This window comes from Pristiophorus japonicus, chromosome 18 (assembly GCF_044704955.1).
Source record: "Pristiophorus japonicus isolate sPriJap1 chromosome 18, sPriJap1.hap1, whole genome shotgun sequence".
Classification (NCBI taxonomy): Eukaryota; Metazoa; Chordata; class Chondrichthyes; family Pristiophoridae; genus Pristiophorus; species Pristiophorus japonicus.
The window spans coordinates 92,802,384-92,829,520 of NC_091994.1; the positions used below are offsets into that span (position 1 = coordinate 92,802,384).

Genomic DNA, 27,137 nt, shown 5'->3' on the forward strand with positions numbered 1-27,137 from the left:
GGAACCCTGGATGATTTCCTCTCTCTCTCTAACCCAAGGGTCACTGGACAGTGATCAGAAGCAGAAACCCTGGCTGATTTCCCCTCTTTCTCTAACCCAAGGGTTACAGGGCAGTGATCAGGAGCAGGATCCCTGGCTGATTCCGCCTCTCTCTAACCTAGGGGTCACTGGGCAGTGATCAGGAGCAAGAACCTTGGCTGATTTCCCCTCTTTCTCGAACCCAGGGGTCACTGGACATTGAGCAGGAGCAGAAACCCTGACTGATTAACCCCTCTAACCAAGGGGTCACTGGGCAGTGTTCAGGAAAAGGAAGCCTGGCTGATTTCCCCACTCTCTAACCCAGGGTTCACTGGGCAGTGATCAGGAGCAGTAACTCTGGCTGATTTCCCCTCTCTCTCTAACCCTGGGGTCAGTGGGCAGTGATCAGAAGCAGTAACCCTGGCGGATTTCCCCTCTCTCTAACCCAGGGGTCACTGGGCAATGATCAGGAGCAGGAACAAAAGCAAAATACTGCGGATGCTGGAAATCTGAAATAAAAACCGAAAATGCTGGAAATACTCAGCAGGTCAGGCAGCATCTGTGGTGAGGGAAACAGAGTGAATGTTTCAGCTCGACCTTTTGTCAGAACATGTATCCTGGCTCATTATCCTCTCCTTAACCCAGGGGTCACTGGTCAATGATCAGCAGTAGGCCATTTGGCCCTTCAAGCATGCTCCACCATTCAATGAGATCATGGCTAATCTTCTATCTTAACTCTACCTTCCCACAGTATCCTGATATCCATTGATTTCCTTTGTATCCAAAAATCTATCGATCTCTGTCTTGAATATACTCCATGATTGAACATCCACAACCCTCTGGGGTAGATAATTCCAAACATTCACAACCCTTTAAGTGAAGACATTTTTCCTAGTCTCAGTCCTAAATGGTCAACCCTTTATTCTGAGACTATGGCCCCTAGTTCCAGACTCTCCAACCAGAGGAAACATTCTCCTAGCATCTACTCTGTCAAGCCCCTTAAGAATTTTATGTGTGCAACTGCATGTGTATAGGAATGGCAGTCTTTGTGTATAGTGTGTGCGGTGTGTATATAGACTGTATGTAGTGTGTGTGTACGTGGGCCGGGGGAGCAATCGTGCGATTAGCCCAGGAAGAGGGGCAGGTCTGTTGAACGTGACGCGCTGATGTGTTGCTGTTACTCCGGACCCAGTTTAAGCTCTGACAAGGAAAGTGGTGCGGGAGAAGAAAGCAGGAGTGCAGAGACGGAGGCTGCGATGGATTGCACGCGGAGAGTTTGTTCGCTGTTCCTGGCCCTGCCTATCCTAACTCTGATTTTACTCTCCCAATGTTCCGGTTCTAAAAGTGAAACTCGGAGACATCCGATCCCGAAAGGTAACTGCGGGCGGGGGAGAGGGAGGAGGGAGAGGACAGGGGCCATGGAGAGAGTCGGGGGCCCGCATGGATCAGATACCCAGGGGAGGGGGTAAAAGTGAACCCTGAAATGGAGGGGAAAGTGAGCCAGCGTTCGTCAGTAAATAAACCGGGAAATGGGCTTTGTAGCGGGATGGGGGAGGGGAAATAGGGGAGGGGAGGGGAGGGGGAAATGGGGAGGGGGAGATGGGGGAGGGGGAGGGGGGAGATGGGGGAGGGGGAGATGGGGGAGGGGGAGATGGGGGAGGGGGGAATGGAAGAGGGGAGGGAGGGTCAGGTTTTAGGTTTCAGCGCAGGAATGTGTGTGCCCTGAGCTGGGATTGTGTTACATAATCCGAGTGATAGGCGGGTGTTGGGAGGATGTGCCAGATCAGAAGTACCCAGCTGCAGCAACAATGTAAACTTTATACCAGGAGCCACCTCGACTTTCAACACAAAGCCCACAGACACTTGCAACATTTGCTGCACCTGGGGAGGTCAGCGAGAGGAATTCGAAAACTGGGACACGGTCAAAACTGTTTGGGTTTACAGATGTTTCTCTGGGAGGACAGAGGTGCTGACGTGGAGCGGGTGGGGTGGGGGAGGGAGTTAGCCAAAAGGCTGAGTGAGTGAATGGGTGGGACCCAGCTGTAATAGAGGCTGGAACCGAGAGCGGCTCTCCCTGCCCCGGCGCCCCCTGTCTCTGCCCCGGGCTGAGGTTGGAGTGAGCGCGGTGGTAAGCCGCAGCAGACATTTTGTGAAGGATCCCGAACTCTCAGACTGCCTTCCAGCTTCAATTCACTCACCGGGGCTGGGATTCCTGAAGATCCTGCAGCCCGATCCGACTCCCGAGTCCGTTGTCTCCCAGTCTGTGATGGGATTTGATATATTTGCGGAGCATTTATTAATTAACTCTGTTTCTATATAAAATCTTATTTCTCCTCCACCAACTAATTAGCCCGAGGTCTGTGGTTCACCTCATAATCACCCAGTCCAACTCGCTCTCCCCGAACCCCCAAACGCCCTCACCCCTAACGCATTTCCCTCTCCCCTAACGCATTTCCCTCTCCCCGTATCCCCCAAGTCCTGACCCCCCCCCCATGTCCCTCTCCCCGAACAGCCCCAAGTCCCCAAACACCCCCGTCCCTCTCCCCCCATGTCCCTCTCCCCTCTCCCCACAAGTCCCTCTCCCCTCTTCCCCCCGCACCCCCAGACCAGAACCCCCCCCAAGTCCCGACCCCCCCCAAATCCCTCTCCCAGAACACCCCCGTTCCTCCCCCCGCCCAAGTCCCTCTCCCCGAACCCCCCCCAAGTCCCTCTCCCCGAACCCCCCCCCCAAGTCCCTCTCGCCACTCCCCAAGTCCCTCTCCCTGAACCCCCCCAAATCCCTCTCCCCAAACCTCCCCTAGTCCCAACCCCCCCATCCAAGTCCCTCTCCCCAACCCCCACGTCCCTCTCCCCAAATCCCCCCAAGTCCCGAACCCTCCTCCCCAAAACTGCCCCATTGAATACTCCTTCTCCAAGCTCTCCCTTTACCCAACTCCCCCAGTGAGCCAGACTTGCTTAGATGGTTTAAGAAACAATTGGATGTAATAACTTGACCATTTTAAAAGAAGTGAGTGAGGATATGAAGTGTGTCAAGCTCAGATATTGGGGCTGTGACGATGGATTCCTAGTGTAGCTCACACTCCACTGGGCTGGTCTCTGAGGAGAGATGGGTCTGACTGGGGGAAAACCTTCAGTCACTCGAGAAAGTCACCAGATGTTGGCCCTCCTCTCTCCTTGTCTGTGTGTGTGGGCCTTCACTGAACTCACACTATTCCTGCATAAGTCGGCTTCAGAGCCAACTGAAATTGCCATGACCATAAACGCTAAATCTAATGTACATAGAAAATGTAAATACAAGAGATGCTGTTTGTCAGACAAATACAAGCTCCTTTCTCATCAACAAACCTGCTCACCAATCCACAGCACAGTATGGGCTGTGAGCCGGTGTCGGGGGTACAGTGGGGAGGGGAGGGGAGGGGAGGGGAGGGGCTGTGTCGGGGCTACAGTGGAGAGGGTTGGGCTGTCGGAAGTACAGTGGGGAGGGTATGGGCTGTGAGTGGGGTACAGTGGGGAGAGTATGGGCTGTGTGTGGGGTACAGTGGGGAGGGGAGGGGCTGTGTGTGGGGTAGAGTGGGGAGGGGAGGGGCTGTGTGTGGGGTACAGTGGGGAGGGGAGGGGCTGTGAGTGGGGTACAGTGGGGAGAGTATGGGCTGTGTGTGGGGTACAGTGGGGAGGGGAGTGGCTGTGTGTGGGGTACAGTGGGGAGGGGAGGGGCTGTGTGTGGGGTACAGAGGGGAGGGGCTGTGAGTGGTGTACAGTGGGGAGGGTATGGGCTGTGAGTGGGGAACAGTGGGGAGGGGAGGGGCTGTGAGTGGGGTACAGTGGGGAGGGTGTGGGCTGTGAGTGGGGTACAATGGGGAGGGGAGGGGCTGTGAGTGGGGTACAGTGGGGAAGGGAGGGGCTGTGAGTGGGGTACAATGGGGAGGGGAGGGGCTGTGAGTGGGGTACAGTGGGGAGGGGAGGGGCTGTGTGTGGGGCACAGAGGGGAGGGGCTGTGAGTGGGGTACAGTGGGGAGGGGAGGGGCTGTGAGTGGGGTACAGAGGGGAGGGGCTGTGAGTGGGGTACAGTGGGGAGGGGAGGGGCTGTGAGTGGGGTACAGAGGGGAGGGGCTGTGAGTGGGGTACAGAGGGGAGGGTTTGGACTGTGTCAGGGGTACAGTGGGGAGGGTGTGGGCTGTATCTGGTTACAAACTCTCCTTTTTTTCATTTGCTGTAGAAAATCTCTTGGTTTTCACTGTTGCCACGAAAGAGACGGATGGATTCAAGCGATTCATGAGATCTGCAAATTTCTTCAATTACACGGTTAAGGTGAGGCAATTTGTAACCGATTGCTCATCAACTAACACTAACAACCAATGAGACGAGTTCAGCAACTGGTGTCAGAGGTCGGCCAGGCTTGGCTCACTAAAACAAAATGTTTCTCTGTCAGACTAACACTTGCCAGGGTAACTGAGGCTGATCTTTCAGCAGTGTTATTTGTATAAAGTTTCTGATCAGAAAGTTAATGTTCTGACAGTGTCCAAGCTACAGGCTGTCACCATCCCAGCTGCTCACTCGATGTTTGAGGTTAGATTGGCTAGTTTGCTATGTTTGACTGTTCAGGGATTGGATGGGAAAGGGATGTTCTCAGTGCTGTCACATCATTGGTGGATAAATCCTGGCTCCAAACACCGGGACCTGTTAGTTTCAGCGAGTCGAGGTGTGTGCAAATCGCTGGAAGCAGGGATTTAACTTTATGAGGACAATGAGGAAATCTCGGCCAGTGGTCAGGGTATCGAGAAATCACGGGCATGCTGTGGAGAATTTCCCGTTGATTTATCTTGTGTGTTGGGCGCGGGTCAGGTCTCCATTGGAACTGAGTACAATACTCCAAAAATAAACCCTTGCATCCTTCCTCCACCTGACCGAGGGTCACGAATAAAAAAACTCAGACACCCCCTCCATTCGGGGGACAATATATAACAGGTCCACACAAAGGCAGTGTCAGAATGCTTCCATTAACCTCTGCTCAACACGCAATCCCTGCTCACTCTCAACACTTTCTTCCTAATAAGCAGGATAGTTCCTTCCTGGCCTCTCATTCGGAGGCAGTTTAGCTGTTGCTTTTTTTATTCGTTCATGGGATGTATATGTTGTTGGCAAGGCTAACATTTATTGCCCTTCCCTAATTGCCCTTGAGAAGGTGGTGGTGAGCCGTCTTCTTGAACCGCTGCAGTGCTGGTGGTGAAGGTACTCACACAGTGCTGTTAGGGAGGGAGATCCAGGATTTTGGCCCAGGAACGGCAATTTACGTCCAAGTCAGGATGGTGTGTGACTTGGAGGGGAATGTGGAGGTGGTGGTGATCCCATGTGCCTGCTGCTCTTGTCTTGCTAGGTGGTAGGGTTTGTGTGTTTGGGAGGTGCTGCCGAAGAAGCCTTGGTGAGTTGCTGCAGTGCATCTTGTAGATGGTACACACTGCAGCCACGGTGCGCGTTGGTGGAGGGAGTGAATGTTTAAAGTGGTGGATGGGGTGCCAATCAAGAGGCTGCTTTGTCCTGGATGGTGTCGAGCTTCTTGAGTGTTGTTGGAGCTGCACTCATCCAGGCAAGTGGAGAGTATTCCATCACCCTCCTGACTTGTGCCTTGTAGATGGTGGAAAGGCTTTGGGGAGTCAGGAGGTGAGACACTCGCCGCAGAATACCCAGCCTCTGACCGGCTCTTGTTGCCACAGTATTTATGTGGCTGGTCCAGTTAAGTTTCTGGTCAATGGTGACCCCCCCCCCCCCAGGATGTTGATGGTGGGGGATTCAGAGATGGTAATGAAGTTGAATGTCAAGGGGCAATAGTTAGATTCTCACTTGTTGAAGATGGTCATTGCCTGGCATTTGTGTGTCGCGAATGTTACTTGCCACTGATCAGCCCAAGCCTGAATGTTATCTAGGTCATGCTGCATACGGGCGTGGACTGCTTCATTATCTGAGGAGTTGCGAATGGCACTTGTCCCAATTCTGGGTGTTTATTTAACTGTTGAGGTTGTTCCTCTTTGTGTTTCTAGGTGTTGGGTCTGGGCGAGGACTGGACAGGTGGAGATGTGTCTAAAACTTCAGGAGGAGGGCAGAAAGTTCGGCTTATCAAGGAAGCCCTGAAACCGTACGCCACCGCAAAGAAGCTGGTCATTTTGTTTGTGGACAGGTACAGTCTGGTCGTCGGACTCTCCCGGCATAGGGTGGGGTTCTCCCGGCACAGGATGGGTTTACCTAGCACAGGGTGGGTTCACCTAGCACAGGGTGGGTTCATCTAGCACAGGGTAGATCCCGTCTGCCCTCTCGGATGGCTGTAACTGATCCCAAGGCACTATTTTGAAGAGGAGTTCTCCTCGGTGTCCTTGGCCAATATTTCTCCCTCAACCAACATCACTAGAACAGATTATCTGGTCATTATCGCAGTGCTGTTTGTGGGATCTTGTTGTGTGCAAATTGGCTGCTGCGTTTCTTGCATTACAACAGTGACTACACTTTAACAGTACTTTATTGGCTGTAAAGCACTTTGGAACATCCTGAGGTTGTAAAAGGTGCTATATAAATGGAAGCCTTTCTTTCTTTCACTGCCTGATCCTATGATGTTTTGCAGCTATGATGTGATATTTGCTTCAGGGCCTGAAGAATTATTGAAGAAGTTTCATCAGGCAAACCACAAAGTGGTCTTTGCTGCTGAGGTCTTTGTTTGGCCCAATCGTCACCTTGAGGTCAAGTACCCCCATGTACGGGATGGCAAACGATTCCTCAATTCCGGAGGTTGGTTGCAGTGTTTTTGCTGTACAGAGTACAGCCTCTGGGTGTAAAAGGCACAGTCGAAGGTTTTATTTGTGTGTGTAAAGCAGCTTGTCTGTGTCTTTGTGTGGTATGTCTGTGTCTCCATAAAACAACTCGTGTTTGTATGGAAATGTGTGTGCATGCACATGTGCATGCAATGTGTAAATGAGCATGTGTGTGTTTGTGTGTATCTATGTGTAGGTGTCTGTATTCATGTGTATCTGTCTTCGTGTGTGTTCCTATGGGAGTTTGTGTCTGTGCGGGCGGGCGGGTGAGCGTGTGCGTGCATGTCTGCGCGGGTGTGTCCCACTTGTAAAGTCACTGTGCTGTGCTACTTTGTTCCTATCTCTCTGTAATATTCACTGGAGGCAGAGTCAGGATTACAGTACGAGGGTGTGATGCAACTTCATCAACTTCACTTTTCTGGGAATTTCAGGATTTATCGGCTTTGCTCCTAATGTTTACCAACTTGTGGAACCCTGGGATCTACAGGACAAAGATGACGATCAGCTCTTCTATACAAAAACATACCTGGAACCGGAGAAGAGGGTAAGGAACCAAAGGGAATTCTGAAAGAGTGTAGAATTCAATGGATATGTAATAGTGGAAAATTATAGTAAGGTTTCTATGAGATAACTCTCTGTTCATTCACACAGTAAGATCCTCCTGTTCTCATTTACCTTCTTTCCACTTTTTCTCCAGACGAGTTTGAATATTACCCTGGACCACAGGTGTCGGATGTTCCAGAATTTGAATGGAGCACTGGGTAGGTGAGGGTTGGGATCCTGTCCCAGCTCACTATGTTCACAGGGTTTGCTGAATCACGGTCAGGAGTCACACAACAAGGCATGCAGTCATTGAACCCAAACAAACAACCTGTGTCCCAGCTCTGAAAAATAGTCTGTGGGTTCGTACACCGATAATCTCACCTAATATTCGAGGCCAATTCCGCAGTGGGGTGAGCCCCTGACCAGTAAATGTCACTAGGAATGTGTTCAGGGGGTGACCTCTCACCGGTAAAAGGCATTGTGGCGGCCTGAGATGGTGGAATAAAGGTTCGACGTGCTGGTGAGGTTAACCACTCCGGGAAGAGCTGTCACAGTGCCCATCAGTGTCATCATCATCATAGGCAGTTCCTTGAAACGAGGATGACTTGCTTCCACACCAAAAAAGGATGAGTTCACAGGTGTTTCAATGAAGGACCTAATATTCCAGATCCTGAACTACATCCTGAAAGGTGGAAGATGCCTGTGCGTGGATTTCTTTAATGTGGGGTGGCCGTTGCACACCAGCCACCACACGGGCTTGACAGAGCTAGGTCTTGGTCCAGTGGCAAGGGTTAACCAAGACGATTGGAGACCTGCTCTGCTGCATGGACCGAGTGCGCGCACATAAGTGTACAGAGAGGTAACAACAGAAAACGCTGGAGATATTTACTGGGAGAGAGCGGAGAGGTTAATGCTTGAGGTTCTCCACACACACTGATCTTCTGAGTGTTTCCAGAACTTTGTGTTTTTTAGATTTTGCTCATCTGCACTTTTCTGCCTTTTGTTTTAATCTCCGAGACGGTGACTTTAATAATGTACCTTCAAGGGAAGTAAAAAAAAAATATTGTTTAAGAGTGAAAGTTCCTGCTGTAGCGAGTGTTAATCTTGGGATCTAGTTGTGCACAGGCAGTCTCTCAGCCGCTGGTCTCTCTCACTCTGATTGGCAGATGAAGTGGTTCTGAAATTTGAGGATGGGCAAGTGAGGGCACGAAACGTGGCGTATGATTCTCTACCCGTCATCATCCATGGCAACGGCCCCACAAAGGTAGGCATGGCACTGTGATCACAAGTTCATTACCGATCAGGAAGGCCAATTCCGCCCATCTACTGAGAGTCTAACATCCCCTTTTGTTCACTCCATTTCTATTAATGATTTATACCCCATGATTCACACGATTTAAGATGGGGACAGGGCTGCTAAAGGCTCAACGAAATAAAATCACAGGAGGTGATACTGAAATGGGAAGGATAGTTTGCCTCAGTTTTCTACCAGAGATGAAATTACAAAATTCAAGAAGAATATTACAACAGTTAGGATAGAAAGAAAGGTGATACCAGACAGACTTAAGGAGGACAAGGCCCGGGTCCAGATGGATTGCACCAGCCGAAACTCAAAGAAGCTAGGGAGGAGAGAGTAGAGGCACCAGTGTCATATATAAATATTCAATAGAAATGGATTAGTGCTGGAGGACTGATGAACAGCAAATAATATTTCTACCAGTTAGTTTAATGTCAGTGTTGGAAAAATCTTTTCTAAAAGATGAAATATCAAAACATCTAGGGGCCACAATTGCCCCTTTTTTGCGTCCCATGAACGCCTCCAATGGCCTTATCGCCTGGGGGCGGGCGGCGGTATCGCCTCAGGTGAAATTGCCCCTGAGATTTTGGGGACGATTTGCTGGTAGCCATTTTATTTTGTTGGCCGACTCTTTGTTCGGCCTGACAATGGCAGCCCTCGCCCCAACTGGGCCGCCATCATGCAGCCCGGCACTCCCTTTTGGGTGCCACTGGCCCGGTCGAGCGCATCTCCGGTAACCCAGTGGCGGCCACCAAAGAGCCTGCAGAATGCACAGCGGCCCTCCCCTTTAACTGAAGGGGAGGAGCGTTGTATCACGCGAGCGCTACACGGAACAACTTCCGTGTAGCGCTGACCTCATCAGCGTGGCCCTGAACTCGGCTCGGTGCTGTCGCCCCAGGAGCGCCCCTCCCAACGAGGCAGAATGCCTGAGACTGTGCTCCGCCTCATTTCAGGGATGTAAAGCCCAACTGCAACCGCGGTGGGACTTCTGTCCTGTACGGTTAGAGCCTGGAAGGTTACCGCCCCCAAACGGGGCCCGGGGCAATTTCAGCCCCCTGGACTCAGACAATACAATAAATAATAGTTGGTGTGGATTTCTAAATGGAAGGACATGTTTAACCAATTTTACTGGATTCTTTGGAGGAGTAATAGCGTAGACAAGAGCAATGCAGTGGATGTGGTATACATGGACATTCAGGAGACCATATAAGGTGCCACGTAAGAGATGGGTCAGGAGCCTGGTAACAGAATGGATTAAAGGACGGTTACAAAACAGAAGTTAGGTAGGAGTTAAAGGAAATTTCTCAGACTGGTAGAGTGTCCCACAGGGATCTGTGCTGGGACCACATTTGTTTACCATATACTGTACCTAAATGATTTGGACTTGAGAATTGGAGGTATAGTGTCAAGATTTGCAGATGATACCAAATTGAGGATGGGGGGGGATATAACTCATCATTAGGAGGCCCTTTCTGTTTCTCTCAGACTATTTTAACTGTTTGAATTCTTTACTTTTAAGGTGCAGCTCAACTATATGGGGAACTACATTCCAAAGGTTTGGACCTTTGAAACCGGCTGCACAGAGTGTGAAAAAGACACAATAAGTTTGGCAGCAAAGAAGGTGAGAGACTAAGGGCCCCTTCTCTTTGTTACACAGGACAGCTCTTGGTCGGCCGGCGTGGACACGATGGGCCAAAATGGCCTCCTTCCGTGCTGTAAATTTCTATGATTCTATGAATTTCTAGGTGCAGCTGAGTGAGCTGGGATAGGGAGTGTTTCCTCCTCCCCACAGTGACTGTACCAGCCACGGCTGGGCCTGAGCCTGACCGTATCGACACTCCTCGGCTCAGTGGTCTGGGGCAGAAACATGGCTGAGCTCTCCCCACATACCCCAGCTCTCGCAGATATATCTAGCAATGAATTGCACTCGCTCAGGATCTGCAAACAGAGTTGTTGATGATTGTGCTAACTAATGAATCGTTTTATTATTTATTTATTCGTTGTGCTTCGTGTGTTTAGGACACCGAGTTTCCCACTGTCCTCGTTGGGATCTTCATTGAGCAGCCGACACCCTTTGTAGAGGAGTTCTTTGAGCGTTTAGTGAATTTGAATTTTCCAAAGGAGCAACTCCGAATCTTCATCCACAATACTGTGAGTGCGGGGGACGGATGGGTGGGGGTGTGGGGGGGGAGGGGGGGGGGGAGGGAGAGGGAGGAGTGCCGGCCTTGCTGACTCATATTCTGATTATTTACTTTGTTGTTGGGGTCTGTACCTTGCTGGAGAATGTGCAGAAAATTCTAAATCCCTCCTTTGTTTGCGAGATTAGTTCAGTAACATTTTTTAACTGTTCCCACTAAATGTGATTGATATTCTGAGTGGTGCTGCCTCAGACAGTGGAGGTGTTGGAGGAGGTTAAGCATGGGGGCTGGAGTGCAGCTGTCTGATTTGGATTTGATGCATTATACTGAGATGTGCCCTCTCTTTCTCTGTGTTAACAGCAAACCCACCATGAGCAGCATGTGCGGCAGTTCATAGAGCAACACAGGGCCAAGTACCACAGTGTGAGAGTGGTTGGACCAGAGGATGAGACTGTCAATGCAGATGCTCGCAACATGGGGCTGTGAGTAACAAACAGGACAGGAAATAGACCAGAGTCCCCTATCATCCAGTGATAACCACACCGTGTCTGCTGGGGCTCGGTGGGTAGCACTCTTGCCTCTAAGTCATGGGTTCAAATGCCACTCCAAAGACTTGACCCCATAATCCAGGCTGACATGCCCAGTATAGTTCTGAGGGAGTGCTGCACAGTCGAAAGTGCAGTCTTTTGGATGAAACATTAACCTCCACCCCCCGCCCCCCCCCTCTAGTCGATTTCCAAGAGCAGGGGAGTTCTCCCAGGTGTCCTGACCAATATTTATCCCTCAACCAACATCACTAAAACAGATTATCTAGCCATTATCTTATTGCTGTTTGTGGGTGCCAATTGGCTACATTACAACAGTGATTACACTTCAAAAATACTTCATTGGTTGTAAAGCACTTTGGGATATCTTGAGGTCATGAAAGGCGCTATCGAAGTGAAAGTCTGTCTTTCTTTATGGGGCAACTATTGGCCTCACTGTACACAGGGAAGTGAGAGTGTGTTTATTTAGTTGGAGTCTTTGATAGTTTATTTTACTGAGCTCCTCCCATGTGTGTGTTAATGGTTTGTGTGCAAGCAAGCATGTGTGCTCATATGGTGGCTTCATTGTATGTATGTGTGTATATGAGTTTGTGTCTTTGTATGCGTGTATGCATGCAGAAATATGCATTGATGTTCTGTGTGTGTGTGTGTGTGTGTATACATGTGTGACCAATTCTGGCCTCCCCCACTCGCTTCGCCCCAACATTGGTGGCCGAGCCTTCAGCTGTCTAAGCCCTAAGCTCTGGAATTCCCTCCCTAAACCTCACTACCTCGCTCTCCTTTTAAGACCCTTCTTAAAACCTACCTCTGTGACCAAGCATTAGTCACACCTCCTAATATCTCCTCGTTTGGCTCGGTGTCACATTTAGTCTGATTTACGCTCTGGGAGGTGCCTTGGGATGTTTTACCATGTTAAAGGTGCGCTATAAATACAAGTTATTGCTGGCGATGGTGCACCTAGATGTTGTTCCAATTGTGTGAAGTTGAATTGCTATTTGTCAAGCCTGTAATATAATTGTCTGCGATTGTCTGACTGTCTCCCTCAGTGACCTATGCCGGCAGGATGTGACGTGTGACCATTACTTCAGTGTTGATATTGAAGTTGTACTGCAGAATCGTGACATCCTGAAACTCCTCATTGAGCAGAACAGGTCAGAATGAATGCTTCACACCCAGCCCTTTGTATGTTGCTCTATGGTTGATTTCTGTTTGGGAAGGACAGGTGAGAGATGTGTTAAACTAAATAAAGCAAGAACATTAAGTGGAAAGACTGAGTGGCCTCGTTCCAGCTCCTTGCACAGGTAGAATTAAAAACCGCACCTTGTAGGAGATCATCAGGAATCACTTTATCACGCTCCAAACAGAAAATCTATATCGACTACATCTGGTGTACAGTTCTGGGCACTGTACCTTAGAAAGGATGTATTGGCCTTGGAAGCATGAGATTTACCTGAATATTACCAGGGCTCCAAGGGCGAAATTATGAGGAGAGATTACATAAACTGGTCTTGTATTCCCTGGAATATAGAAGAATAAGGGTGATTGATTGAGGTTTTTAAGATTTTGAAAGGAATCGATAGGGTAGATAAGGAGAAACTTTTCCACTGGTGGCGACTCTAGGATAAGGCTCATAACCAGGCCATTCAGGAGGTAAGTTAGATTGATTGGCAGCCCATCCACCACCTTAAACATTCACTCCGTCCACCACAGGCGCACCGTGGCTGCAGTGTGTACCATCTACAAGATGCACTGCAGCAACTCGCCAAGGCTTCTTCGGCAGCACCTCCCAAACCCGCGACCTCGACCGCCTAGAATGACAAGGGCAACAGGCACATGGGAACACCACCACCCCCAAGTTCCCCTCCAAGTCACACACCATCCTGACTTGGAAATATATCGCCGTTCCTTCATCGTTACTGGGTCAAAATCCTGGAACTCCCTCCCTAACAGCACTGTGGGAGTACCTTCACCACACGGACTGCAGCAGTTCAAGAAGGCGGCTCACCACCACCTTCACAAGGGCATTTAGGGATGGGCAATAAATGCTGGTCTTGCCAGCAATACCTAGATCCCAGAAACGAATAAATATTTTTAAAACACATCTTGACGCAAGGGCGGTAGAAGTGTTGAACTCTCTGCCATAAAAAGCAGTAGATACGAGCTCAATTAATATTAAATCTGAAATCGATAGGGTTTTGCTGGACATGGGTATTGAGGGATATACCCATGTCCAGACTCAAGGGGCTGAATAGCCTCCTCCCTGTTCCAATGTTCCTAAATATACCTGGTCCAGGCAGCTTCTCGCACCTCCAAAAAGGCTGATCGAAAGAAACCCAAACTCTCTTGTGACCAACCTTGGCGATCAATAATTATTTCTGTTGTCCATGTGGATGGGAGGTGATGAGAGGCGTCATTCTCGAGGGCTATAATATTAATGGGTTAATGGGAAACATCCTTCTAAAGGCCTATAAGATACTCAGTGGAACAGAAGTGGATAATCTTGACACTGTGTCAAGTTGAACCAGGACAGAAGGACTGGGATTGGTGTTTGCTGCTATAACCTGGGCTGCAGATAAACCAGATAAAAAGAGTAAGAATTAATACTAAAACACAGCACATTCGGTTTAAAAGTAGATTTGGAATTGGGAGCCACATTCCCTCAGATTCAGGAGTTTATTTGTAGTAATCATTGAGGAATTGTAAAGGTGGTTTTGTGTGGCGGGAACTGTATAATTGATTGTTATTAATGATCTCGGTCTTTGCAGATCGATACTAGCGCCTTTGACCAGTCGCCACAAGAAACTGTGGTCTAACTTCTGGGGGGCACTGAGTGCCGATGGATATTATGCACGGTCAGAGGATTATGTGGATATTGTTCAGGGACAGAGAATGTGAGTGTCAACTTTTCAACCCTCTTGTGCTCAGAAACTTCACATTCTTCACATGCCTTTTGTCAATCAACCCACGAATAGTCCAAAGTACCTCAATACGCTGAAAAGCCCTGTGTCTCCTCTCCCAACATGTCTTTACGATAGCAGCACTATTTACTTTGTGTGATTGTATTTTTGGATAACATTTTGTTCTCATTGAGTTGACGGTTGCTGAAGACTAGAACCTATTGCACATCGAGCCCGCCTGGGTCACAGACTCTGACGCAGGGTAACGCGCCCTACACTGTTCGAGCCACGTGGCTTTATCAATCCAATAATGGGTTGAAAGTTTGCAGCATCTGTCTCCTTTAGGGCTATTGTGGGCAAGATTGCTGCCAATTACTCCCAGACACGTGGGCAGCTCACGCTATAGATCCATCCCCACTTACAGCTGGATTGGATCCACTCCAAACCTGCTCCTCATTGGATCATTGCAGCTGGATTGAATCCACTCCAAACTTGCTCCTCATTGGACCATTGCAGCTGGATTCTCTTCCCATGATTCTGGGCTGGATTTTAGCCCAAGTCCCAAAGATGGACATATCAGTTTGGACTGATCCTGCGGATGTTGGTTTCACTGTTGCTCTGCGGTGAGGAAATGGGGCATTTTCCCAGTGGGACAATGCTGTTAGCATTTGCAGCACAACCATCGTTCATAGAAGCTCTGGGCCAGCCGAGGGCACCAGACAGGAGCTGATGTTGGGACTCGACACTCGTGTACCTCTCAGTAAGGACAGTGAGCTGGGAAATGTGACCAGGTTTTGAATTGTTGCTCTGTTTCTGTGCAGTGGTCTCTGGAATGTTCCGTACATCTCCAGCGTGTACCTGATCCAAGGCACATTGCTGCGGTCAGTTCTGACTGAGAAAGATCTCTACCACTTTAGTCGGCTGGACGCAGACATGGCTTTCTGTCACAACATCAGGGATCAGGTGAGAGTACAGCTTCTCCCAGGATAGAGCGATTTGTCGGAGAGTTTCCCGGGGGGGGAGAGGGGAGGGGAATTTCCGGAAAGGGGGGGGGAACGATGGAGAGTCTCCCTGGGGGACGGAGCGCTTCCCTGGGGAGGGGAAGAGGGAAGAGTTTCCCCGGGTGGTGGTGATTACCGGAGTGGTTTCCCCGGATGAAGAGTCTCCCCGGGGATGGAGAGTTTGTGTGGGAGAAATGCTGACGGATCCTCTCTCTGCTTGGCTTGGTGTCCTCGAGTGTCGGGATTAATCCGCTCTTTGTCTCTGCAGGGAATCTTCATGTACGTCAGCAACAGGCATGAGTTTGGGCGCATTGTCTCCGTGGCAAACTATCAAACCGGTCACCTCCACAATGACCTGTGGCAGATCTCTGAAAACCCACAGGTACCTTAGCAGGGGACTCGGGCCAAGGAAAGAGCCAGCGCGAGATAGACCTTTGACCCCGAGGCAGGGCGACGGGATGGGCTAATTAATATTGTGGCTGGTTCAATGGGTGATGCATGAAGTGTGGGACTGAGCCCTACAACTATTTTAAGTTCAAACCATAAATCAAGTGTCCCCTTATTAAAGGGGGGCACTAAAACTGACACAAATTAAAATTTGATTACCGGGGTGATGATGCACCCCAGACCCTCCGGTGCCCACCTCTCGCAGAAGGCCGCGAGCGTATCAGTGGACACCGCGTGCTCCATCTCCGGGACACACTGGCTCGGATGTAACCATGGAAGAGAGGAAGGCAGTCGGGCCGAACGGCCCCCTCGGCTGCCCGCTGCCTAGACTGGTTAATGGTCACCTTGGCCATGCCCAAGAGCAGGCCCACGAGGAGGCCTTCTGACCTGTCCGCTCCCCTCTGCACAGGGTGCCCAAAGATCAGGAGTGTGGGACTGAAGTGCAACCAGAATTTGAGGAGCAGCCCCTTCAAATATTTAAAGAGGGGCTTCAACCTTACACATTGAACATATACGTGGAACACGGACTCCTCCAGACTGCAGAAATTGCAGGCGGCATGGGAGTCCGTGAACCGACTTAAAAACTGATTGCATGGAACTGCTCCGTGCAACACCCTCCAGGCCAAGTCCCCAATAAATAAAGGGAGGACTCTCGCGTAGAGAGCACTCCCATTGGGGACCCCCGCCTCCTTCGGATGGCAAGATGGTGCACCATGGCGCAGAACTGAAAGGCACGGAGGGGATTTCCCGGAGGAGGCTCAAGTTGTGAGACACCAGCTCCCGAGGGAGGTTTCGGGGCTTGGATTGAGCCCGACATGCCTGGGACTCTCGGCCTGGACCGCCTGAGCGAAGTGGGGTACTGCCCCTGGTGTGACTCACTGCCTCTGGGAGAGCAGGGGCAAGGAGAGAGAAGCAAAATATTCCAAAGTATTGTTTATATAGTTGTACTGTAATTACTGCAATGTTTGTGCAATTGCACCTAGAAAATACCAATTAAAATCTAAGTTAATCAAAAAAAGATGGAAAAATCAGGACTAGCTTCCTCCCTCGGTTTAGTTTATTGATACGTGGCTGATAGCTCAGGACAGATACTCACGTCTGACACACGGACTAAGGGGGCGGGGGTGAAACGTCGGGAGAGGGAGCAGGGCCACAGGAAAGCACGGCGTCCCATTCATTCTCCTTTATGCTGCATTGCAGGATTGGCAGGAGAAGTACATTCATCAGAACTATAGCTCAATCATGGAAAAGAAGATCCTGTTGCAGGTAAGGACCAGCTGTGTGAGTGAGTGAGGGTTTGGATCAGTGCAGGACCAGCACCCTGGACTGTGGGCTCTGCCTGATCCAGCTAGTGAAAGAAGCTGGTCAATGAAGTTGCTGTAAAGCGGGGTGTCCTTGGGGGGGGGGGGGGGCGGGCAGGGCGGCGCGGGGGGGGCGAGTGGGGGGGAAGCGGGGTGTCCTTGGGGGGGGGGGGAAATGGATGCAACGAGAACCACTTTCACCCCCAGTTCTCTGCTCTATGCTACCCTCTAATATCAGCAATTGGAGCCGCCAGCCCATAGCTAATCCTTAGTGTTGCAGCACGCTTACAGAGGCCTTGTACTTTTTTTTAATTAAGTGTGACGATAGCATGTAATGCTCATGTGTGACAGTCATGTCTAACGGCAGTGTGTGACGGTCATGTGTGACAGTAAAATCTGTGCAACGCCGGGTGTGCATTCCAGCAGTGACGTGTTGGTCTGGTGAGGGCCGCTGTGTAGCGATGGCTACAAGTTCCATATTGTTCTCCATTGTTACATATGATCACATGACAGATTTGAGATGATCCAGCTGGAAGGACACTGCTTGCCAGGGTCCAGCTGTGCACTGCGCGCAATGGTGCAGGACCGGACTGATTGACAGGATTGCGAGCGGGCCCATCGACAGGGGACCAGCTGCACAGTACAGATTCCAAGCATTTCAAACACATTTTCTTCATGTTGGTGTTGTTTTACAGCCTTGTCCGGATGTTTACTGGTTCCCTATTTTCACTGAACGAGCCTGTGACGACCTCGTTGAGGAGATGGAACATTTTGGACAATGGTCAACCGGAGGCAATCAGGTGAGAACGTCAGGAATCAAAGGTCATGTGAGAGCTCCAGGGGTCAAGGGTCAAGTGGCACTGCGGACTCGCGTATCACTGCTGCGTAGCTGCAGCACAGCTCCCAAATGTTGCATAAGAACATAAGATAAGAATTAGGAGTAGGAGGAGGCCATTCGACCCCTCGAGCCTGCTCCACTATTCAATAAGATCATGGCTGATCTTCTACCTCAACTCCACTTTCCTGCACTGTCCCCATATCCCTTGATTCCCTTAATATTCAAACATCTATCGATCTCTGTATTGAATATACTCAAAGACTGAGCATCCCCCGCTCTCTGGGGTAGAGAATTCCAAACATTCACCACCCTCTGAGTGAAGAAGTTTCTCCTCATCTCAGTCCTAAAATGGCTGACCCCTTATTCTGAGACTGGCCCCTGGTTCTAGACTCCCCAGCCAGAGGAAACATCCTCCCTGCATCTACCCTGTCAAGTCCTGTAAGAATTTTGTATGTTTCAATGAGATCACCTCTCATTCTTCTAAACTCTAGAGAATATAAGCCTAGTCTGCTCAATCTCTCTTCATAGGACAATCCCCCCCATCCCAGGAATCTGTCTGGTGAACCTTCGTGAATGTTCTAAACATTTTCTCCATCTCTGTCCCAGGACACACGTATTCAGGGTGGATATGAAAGTGTGCCAACAATCGACATTCACATGAATCAGATCGGATTTGAGAAAGAATGGCAGAAGTTTTTAAGAGAATATGTTGCACCTTTAACAGAGAAGATCTACCCGGGCTACTTCACCAAGGTCAGTCCCGCTGTCCAGCTCTGCATGCTCTCGTCCACTCTGATTCCTCCCTCGGCGCTGGGGTTACACGGCCACCAGCATTAACATCCACTCACACCCAGTGATCGCGAGACGTTGGGTCCCCTTTAATAACACCCGGAGACTCGCATTGTTGCAGGAACATCAGTCGCCAGGCCAAGATGGAGTCTATGGTTTCTCTGCCATTAAAATCAGGGAGGAGTGCCGCGATCTCGGAGGCTGGTAGAGCTGGAGGGGATTGCAGAGATAAGTAAGGGGAGGACATGAAGGGATTTGAAATGAAGGACAAGAATTTTAAAATAGAGGGGTTACTTAACCAGGAACCAGTGTAGGTCAGTGAGCACAGGGATGATGGGTGAACGGGACTTGGTGCGACTGAAGATACGGGGAGCAGAGTTTTAGATGGAGGGTAGAAGTTTATGGAGGGTAGAAGATGGGAGGCTGGCCAGGAAAGCATTAGAATAGTTAAGTCTAGCGGTAACAAAGGCATGGATGAGGGTTTCAGCAGCAGAAGAGCTGAGGCAGGGACGGAGACAAGACAATGTTACGGAGGTGGAAATAGGCGATGGAGCAGATCTGGGGTCGAAAGATCAGCTCGGGGTCAGATAAGACACCAAGGTTGCAAATGGTCTGGTTCAGCCTCAGACAGTGGCCAGAGAGAGCGATGGTGTCGTTGGCTAGGGACCGAAGGCACTGACGTTGGTCTTCCCAATATTTCGTTGGAGGAAATTTCTGCTCATTCAGTACAGAACGTCGGACAAGCAGCATGACAAATCAGAGACAGTGGAGGGGTCGAGCGAGGTGGTGGCGCGATAGAGCTGGGTGTCATCAGCGCACATGTGGAATCTAATGATGTGTTTTCGGATGATGTCGCCGAGAGGCAGCATGGAGATGAGAAATAGGAGGGGGCCAAGGATTGATAAAACATTTTTTTGTGAAGCTGATCGACAGGTGATGTTGACAGGCGACAGCGGCAGGTGAGGTGGCTTAATCGACTGCACTGAAGGGGCTGCTCCTGCGCTTTAAACATGGTGAATGTAACTTTGAATAAATAATGCGTGAGCTTGTTCCTGCAGAGACCAGAGAGACTGCCTGTCGATTATTTCTGGGGGTTTGGCAGCCAAGAGAAGTGAGTTGGAGGATAAAGAGAATGAAATGTGTTGATTCTGTTTAAAACAGTTTCCAACCTGTTCATTAACAGCACCAAACAGTGTTTGTTTATAAAAGTGTGACTAATAGAATCACTGGCACCCAGTGGAAAATCTTTTGGTTTCAGAGTTAGCTACTGACCTTAATTCTTCACATCAGGCAGTGCAGACACAGACTTGGAGGTTGAGGGCCGAGGTTTGAGCATTAATTGAAACCTGTTACAGCAAACCTTCCCCAGGGATGCCAGCTCTGGTCAGACATATTCCTCGAGGTTTGATCCGTATGATCTCTGGACTCCAACCACCCCACCTGGTCAAACAGCCTTTTCAATCTTCAATATTTTTATAATTAATAAACAAGTTTTCAAAGAAAATGAAAAAAATAGAATGCCCCTGTGATTTTTCTCCTGGGTTTCTCATAGCAGATCAAGAGTTTATAATCTTCAATCACTAGGGGTACAGGGTCAGCCAGAGAGAATCTGGGAATCCTTCCCTCCTCCTACACACTCAGCGACTGGGAATTCCCCATCTCCCCTCACACAGTGGGTGACTGGGGCTCCAGCTCCTGATCACTGCCCCGTGACCCCTGATGGAAACTGTGTATGTGTGTGTGTGTGTGCGCGCATCGGCTGAGGTCAGGATCGGACTCTGCTCTGATGCCGCCACAGTTGAATAGCTTGCCAACGTTCTCTGCACAGGGTCAGGTACGGAATGTGGATGTGGTAGCAGAGGCCGCAGGATCTGTGGAACCGAGCGCAAGAGGCAGAGAGGAGAAAGAAACCGTAAAATTAATCATTATCAGACCATTCCAGTTTAGTAATAAACATAATTATTACATCAATAAACTAGTGATTCAGGACACAAACCTATAAGAACAGGGACCAAAATGAACATCCAAAAGACTGTTATAAAACGATTATAAACTGTAATGACCGATGACTGTTATCACCATGGTTACTAATGCTGGTTTTGTTTCTTCCATTTTAAATTTCTGCCTCCCAGGCCCACTCGTTTCTGAACTTTGTAGTGAGATACAAACCTGAGGAGCAGCCCTCGCTCGAACCCCACCATGATGCCTCAACCTTCACTATTAACATAGCTCTAAACAGGGCAGGAATTGATTATGAGGTAAAACCGGTTCAGTCTCGCTGGAATACAGCAGGAGGATTTGCCTGGGATGAAGGAGAAACCTGAGGCCTAGGTGCTGCTGTAATACAGGAGAGGCACAAAAGGTTGTCATGACAATGGAGGTAGCTGAGGCCTAGGTGCAGTCACAGCCTGGGGACCTAGGGCTTTATAAGGTGGGATTTGGTCCTCCCTACCTAATGTCTGCTCTGTAATGGGTGCTGCATGGTATTGCTTCACGCCCCTCTTCTTTCTTGCAGGCGCTCTTTGACCTGGCCTTTGTAGTTAGATATAAACCTGATGAACAGCCATCTTTAATGCCACATCACGATGCTTCTACTTTTACTTTAAACATTGCACTCAACAAGGTTGGAATTGACTACCAGGTAAGTTGTATGTCTGGTGCTTGGGGACGGGCTGGTCTGATTCACTCTGCTCTCGAGTAAGGAGCGGGTTTCATGGGCTGTTCCACGGGAACCTGCACTGGGATTTGACGCATGGCTCTGATATTTACACCAACCTTTACTGTGATGGTTCTCCGCAATGTCCTCAGAATTTGGTAAATCTATTCTTCCTCTTTGTTCTGGTCTTGCATGTTTGACTTTCTGAAGATGTGTTTGAGCTGTGGAATGTTCCGAACTCAGCAGGTGCATGGTCCTTCTAACCATTAACGGTCACATTGATGTTTGATAGTTCAACTAATGATGGGCTGTAATGCTGTGGGGAAGGTAAGGATGTGTCAGGACTCTGATTTAGCCCAGCTGAGTTTCACCGGCTTGTTGATAATGCTGGATTTTCACGGGCGGATGTTTATATATTTATTTCGAATAAGATTTATGATACTCTGACACTCTATGGCAGAACAGTCTGAGTCACAACTCCTGATACCAGTTGTGATTTTTGGTGTCGTGTTGAGCTGATCTCAGGATGTCTCCTCACGATGGGCCGTGTTACTGACCCCAGTGTGTGTGACTTGTTTACGTGCAACGTTTGATTTAGTTACGACGTTTCTCGGTTAGTCTAAAAACAAAACTCTTTGTCCATCCGACTCTTCCCTTTTCACTCACTCCTATAGTTTCCTCAGTCAACGTACACAGCAAGAGTCCAGACGGACTGAAGTCAGACGGCCAGACTGGATGTCCACCCTGTCCCCCTCGAGACGAGACAGATCCTGGGGACTAAAATGAATAAAATATTTATTCCTGATTTTCATTCCAATATGTTGTTGTTTAACTCGATTGTTAAGGGTTCAATTTGTGCGTTTCAGACAAGATCACAAAACACCTGTCTGTCTCTATCTCTGTCTGACTCTATCTCTGTCTGACTCTATCTCTGTCTGTCTCTATCTCTGTCTGTCTCTATCTCTGTCTGTCTCTATCTCTGACTCTATCTCTGTCTGACTATCTCTGTCTGACTCTATCTCTGTCTGTCTGTCTCTGTGTCTCTCAGTTTGTTGATCTGTCTCTGTCAGTTTATTTGCCTCTTGTCAGTGAGTCTCTGTCTGTCTGTGTGCCTAAACCTGCCTGTCTCTCTGTTTATCCTGCCACCTTTACTGAGGCGATTATTATGGACAGAAAGTAGGACCCCCCCCCCCAGAAATGAAAATTGAGACTGAGGATTAAAAAAAATTGTGAAAGCAAAAACCCCAGCGGTTCACTTTACGACAGGCCCAGTTTATGAACCAGAAACACTAGTAATTCTAAGTTGAAGGATAGCTGTCCCAATATAATGCATGTACTCCATCTCACTCAGGAGATTGCCAACCTGCTTTATAATTGATCATATTTATGTTTTCTCAGTGAAAGTGACCTCTCGAGGAGAATGTTAATTTATGGCTTTTAACAATTGCCAATATGGGATGTGACGAGGCGGCACTGGGTTGTGTGCACGCGATTGGATGTTGCTTTGTTGGGGTAGTGCGGCCCACATTCTGAGTCTACTTGGCCCCGTCACCACTTACCTTCACCACAGGTGGGTGGGAAATGGTGTTCATGGTCACTCGTCAGACAGTCCTGGGACCAGACGGAAGATATCCTTTCTCTGACATCAGCTCATTCACCTTTAGAGGAAACTGTGAACTCTCGGTATGGATCAAGTGCGCTGCCTCAGGTTTACAGAACTGTTCGTGCAAACAACTCAGGCAGTGCCCAGTGCCAAGACCCCAGCACTCCGCTCCCAGCCCCAAGTACCCAGTTCTCCAAGCACATTCCCCAGACCCCAGTGCCTCTGCACCCAGTGCCCTGTGCCCAATATCAAACCCCCGCTGTCCTGTGTGTGTTGTGGAAGGATGTAATATCAGAGCCATCTTTACAGTCAGGTCTCTTTTCATGTTGAATGTTAAATATTACTTTTCTATCCTTTTATTCCATGATTAAATGTATTGAGGTGCCTGAATACACTTTTTCCCAGGTTGCCCTCATAGCTGACAGACTTTATCCAGTCAGTAGCAGAGACACGATGACCAGAAAGGGTCCAGTTTTGATTTACGTGTGTGTGGAGTTAGCTGACAGCAGCACTGAATGTCTGTGTATAACAGAACTGAGTATGTGTGTGACAGGATTGAGCATCCCAGCACTAGCTGTGTGTATAATAGGACTGAGTGTCCCAGAACTGAATGTATGTATAACAGGACTGAGTGTGCGTGTGACAGGACTGTGTGTATAACAGAACTGAGTGTCTCAGCACTGAGTGTATGTATAACAGGACTGAATGTATATATAACCGGACTGTGTGTCCAATCACTGACTGTGTGTTTCCTGCAAATCCACTGGGAGGATAGACACACCAACGTCAGTGTTCTTGCTCAGGCCAACATCCCCAGCATTGAAGCACTGACCACACTCTACCAGCTCTGTTGAGTGGGCCACATCGTCCGCATGCCAGACACGAGACTACCAAAGCAAGCACTCTACTCTAAACTCCTACATGGCAAGAGAGCCCCAGGTGGGCAGAGGAAATGCTTCCAAGGACACCCTCAAAGCCTCCTTGATAAAGTGCAACATCCCCACCGGCACCTGGGAATCCCTGGCCCAAGACCGCCCTAAGTGAAGGAACATCCGGGAGGGCGCTGGGCACCTCAAGTCTAATCGCCGAGTGCATGCAGAAATCAAGCGCAGACAGCGGAAGGAGCGTGCGGCAAACCAGACTCGCCACCCACCCCTTACTTCAACCACTGTCCGTTCCACCTGCGACAGAGACTGTAATTCCCGTATTGGACTGTACAGTCACCTAAGAACTCATTTTAAGAGTGGAAGCAAGTCTTCCTCGATTTCAAGGGACTGCCTATGATGATGATGATGATGATGTGTGTATAACGGGACTGTGTCCCAGCACTGAGTGTATGTATAACAGCACTGACTGCCCAAGCACTGACTTTGTGTATAACAGCAGTGAACACTGGTACATTTCTCCTCATGTTTCAGTATCCTGTCTACAAAAAGTGTGCTTTAAACTAACGGCTTCCCAGTCTCAATGAGATTGGGTCATTGTATGTTTAGCCTTTGCTCCTATGTGTCAGACCGTTGTTGTTTAAGCTGAAGGTTGTTCTGTCTCTTGCAGGGAGGTGGCTGCAGGTTCATCAGATATAACTGTTCCATCAAGGCTTCTCGGAAGGGCTGGACCCTCATGCATCCGGGGCGACTGACCCATTACCACGAGGGTCTTCCAACCACCAGTGGTACACGATATATTGCTGTCTCTTTTGTTGACCCTTAATTAAAGTGCTTAGCATCTGAGTGCAGCAGTGGAAGCTGTAAAACATTTAAATGCTATCGTCCTCAGACAATTAGTGTACCAGTTACTTTGTTTCTGTCCTTCCCCTGAATATTCCAGCAGGGACGGCCCCAGTTCTAACTCTGTATATAATGGTTCATAGAATTCTCTAAGTACTTAGTACAAAGGGATAGTTACAGCAGGTGTATTTATCTGTTGTGAAAGTTAGTACGAGAGCAACCAAATCCCGGCCAGACCATATGTAACCCTCAGATTCTAGAGATACAGGACTTCCCTATCCCATAATAACCAGACCGTATGTAACCCTTAGATTCTAGAGATATAGGACTGCCCCATCCCATAATGACCAGACTGTATGTAACCTGGGGACCCTGAAGGTACACGCCTACCCCATCCCATAATAACCAGACTGTATGTAACCCGAGGACCCTGGAGGTACATGCCTACCCCATCCCATAATAACCAGATCGTATGTAACCCGGGGACCCTGGAGGTACATGCCTACCCCATCCCATAATAACCAGACCGTATGTAACCTGTGGCCCTGGAGGTATACTGATACCTCATCCTATTTTGGTTTGAGTTGGCCGGATGCAGTAGTTTCGGGGGGTAAATCATGCTCCGATCTGTTCAAGCTCCGGATTTTGATCCCCAGTCTGTGCTGCTGGCCCATTGCAGCCAGGGTGACAGCAGCTCCTGCGATTGGCTCCGTGCCCTGTGCCAGGACGAATCCCACTGTGTGCGTGTGTGGACTGTAGCTCAGGACAGGTTGAGCTCAGCTGTGATGGTTCAGTTACCTGCCAACACTCTCACTCGCACACCTGTGGAGTAGAACCCCTCGAAATGTTGGTGTCCTTGGGAGAGGAGGCGAGGAAAAGATGGGAAAAGCAAACAAAAAGGTTCAGTCATCGAGGTTTACTGGAAGGGATAGTGAGGGGATCCGGCTACGAATCACACTGTCCCTGCAATTAACTGGTTGTGAGCATTTTAGAATTTGAGCTAAGCTGGCAACCAGGGAATCCAGGAAAAAACTCTTCACACAAAGGGTGTGAGAATGCAGAAACACTGCCCTATGGGGCCATTGATGCAAAGGGTTTAAAGGGAAGCAAGTTACTTGGGAAATGAAAGTCATAAGGGATGTGGAGAAAGGGCAAGGAATTGGCTGAGTGGTTCCTCCTGTCTCTATGAACTGTCAACACCCTGCTAACTATCCCTCACTAGAAGCTGTTGGTATTCACTGCCTGTAGAACAAACCTGTGAACTGTCGCTCAGTATTAGTACAGTTTGCGAATACATTGTGCATTTCACACATCCTGCCACATATTTGTTCCTTCTTGTTTTTGCCAGTTGATCTCCAACCTTTGTGCCGTTTATTGCAGTCAGAGACTCACTAACAGTCACCGCCCTTTTTGGAGTTTATTCCCAAGATCTCCCATCATAAAAACCAAAGGTACTTTCTCTCCGAGCAGGTGGCGAGTGTCAAAAACAGAGTTACAGACTCCTCGTGTCCCACAGAAATGTAAAAAGCATCTCTCTGCTGTGCTCACAGCTCCAGTATTCATGCAATAAATGCACAGCCTGACCGAGCAGTATTAGCAGTGCTGGGAATGCAGTAAATGGGACTTGGGAAGAGCAGGGAGAATCGTGGCCCCATCAGAAAACCGACAAGTTTAGGAGAGTAGGAGTGGATTGGGTGGGGGAACGGTGACAGACTAGGGTTACTCTTAGGATTCATAAGAACAACGTCTCTGAGGGTCAATAGGGTTAAAGACCCCAGCCCTGTCCCTGTCCCTGTCCCTTCCCAACTCCTGTGGCCAGTTTTCAGCACTTTGTGTTTTTAAGGTTATTTTTCATTTCCTACTGTTTTCTAGTTTGCATTCGCAAAGCATAGTGTCCCAGCCCAGATCTGGGCTAAGGTTGACAAACATAGGCAAAGTATTTTGATAAGGCATGCATCTTGCTGCCGGCTCCGGCAGAAGGTGGGGTCGTGTGGCCTCAGCACATAGCACAAACTGGCCGTGTGCTGAAACTTGCACACTGGATGCTCAGCAGTTATAGAAGTCCCATAAAGTCCGGTTTGTTCTGGAAGGTTCTCTACAGGAAGATGTACAGAGGGAAAACAGATGAAAAGGAAGATTCGAGAGCATGTGGAGTTCCTAATCCTCTTATTCATATTGTGTCAAAATAAAATCTTTTCGGATTAAACATTTTCTGTGGTTTTTTGCTGGTACAGTACTTGTGTGCAAGTTGTATTGTGTTCTCTCTCGATTCAGGAACCATTCCTTTAGATTGGAAAATTGCGCATGTAAGTCCACCATTTAAAAATGGTGAGGGGGTAAACCAGAGAATTATAGACCAGTTTGCCTAATGTCTGTTGTCAGGAAATTGCTCGAGTCTATAATTAAGAATAGGGTGACTGAATTCCTCAAATCTTCAGTTGATCAGAGAGAGCCAGCGTGGATTTGTGATTTGTGAAAGGTCGGTCATGCCTGATAAACCTGATTTAATTTTTTGAGGAGGTGACTAAAGTAGTGGACAG

At 49.0% G+C, this 27,137-nt stretch overlaps 1 protein-coding gene across 2 annotated transcripts; it reads left to right on the forward strand.

Moving 5' to 3' along the window:
• The first annotated feature begins 1,143 nt into the window (after positions 1–1,143).
• Positions 1,144–26,803, forward strand: plod1a (procollagen-lysine, 2-oxoglutarate 5-dioxygenase 1a). Of its 2 annotated transcripts, none has more exons than XM_070860374.1 (19): positions 1,144–1,392; positions 4,235–4,326; positions 6,054–6,190; positions 6,629–6,792; positions 7,247–7,359; positions 7,513–7,576; positions 8,525–8,622; positions 10,175–10,276; positions 10,675–10,806; positions 11,154–11,275; positions 12,385–12,489; positions 14,104–14,229; positions 15,057–15,198; positions 15,505–15,618; positions 16,884–16,949; positions 17,680–17,784; positions 18,429–18,575; positions 21,127–21,252; positions 24,425–26,803. In XM_070860374.1, exons 1-19 carry the CDS (start codon positions 1,185–1,187, stop codon positions 24,578–24,580), a joined length of 2,319 nt encoding a protein of 772 aa, XP_070716475.1. In that variant the 5' UTR covers positions 1,144–1,184; the 3' UTR covers positions 24,581–26,803. The 2 variants fall into 2 exon arrangements, with proteins under 2 accessions (XP_070716475.1, XP_070716474.1); XM_070860373.1 differs by lacking the exon at positions 21,127–21,252 and adding an exon at positions 20,744–20,869 and having other exon boundaries at positions 1,145–1,392.
• The last annotated feature ends 334 nt before the right edge of the window (positions 26,804–27,137 follow it).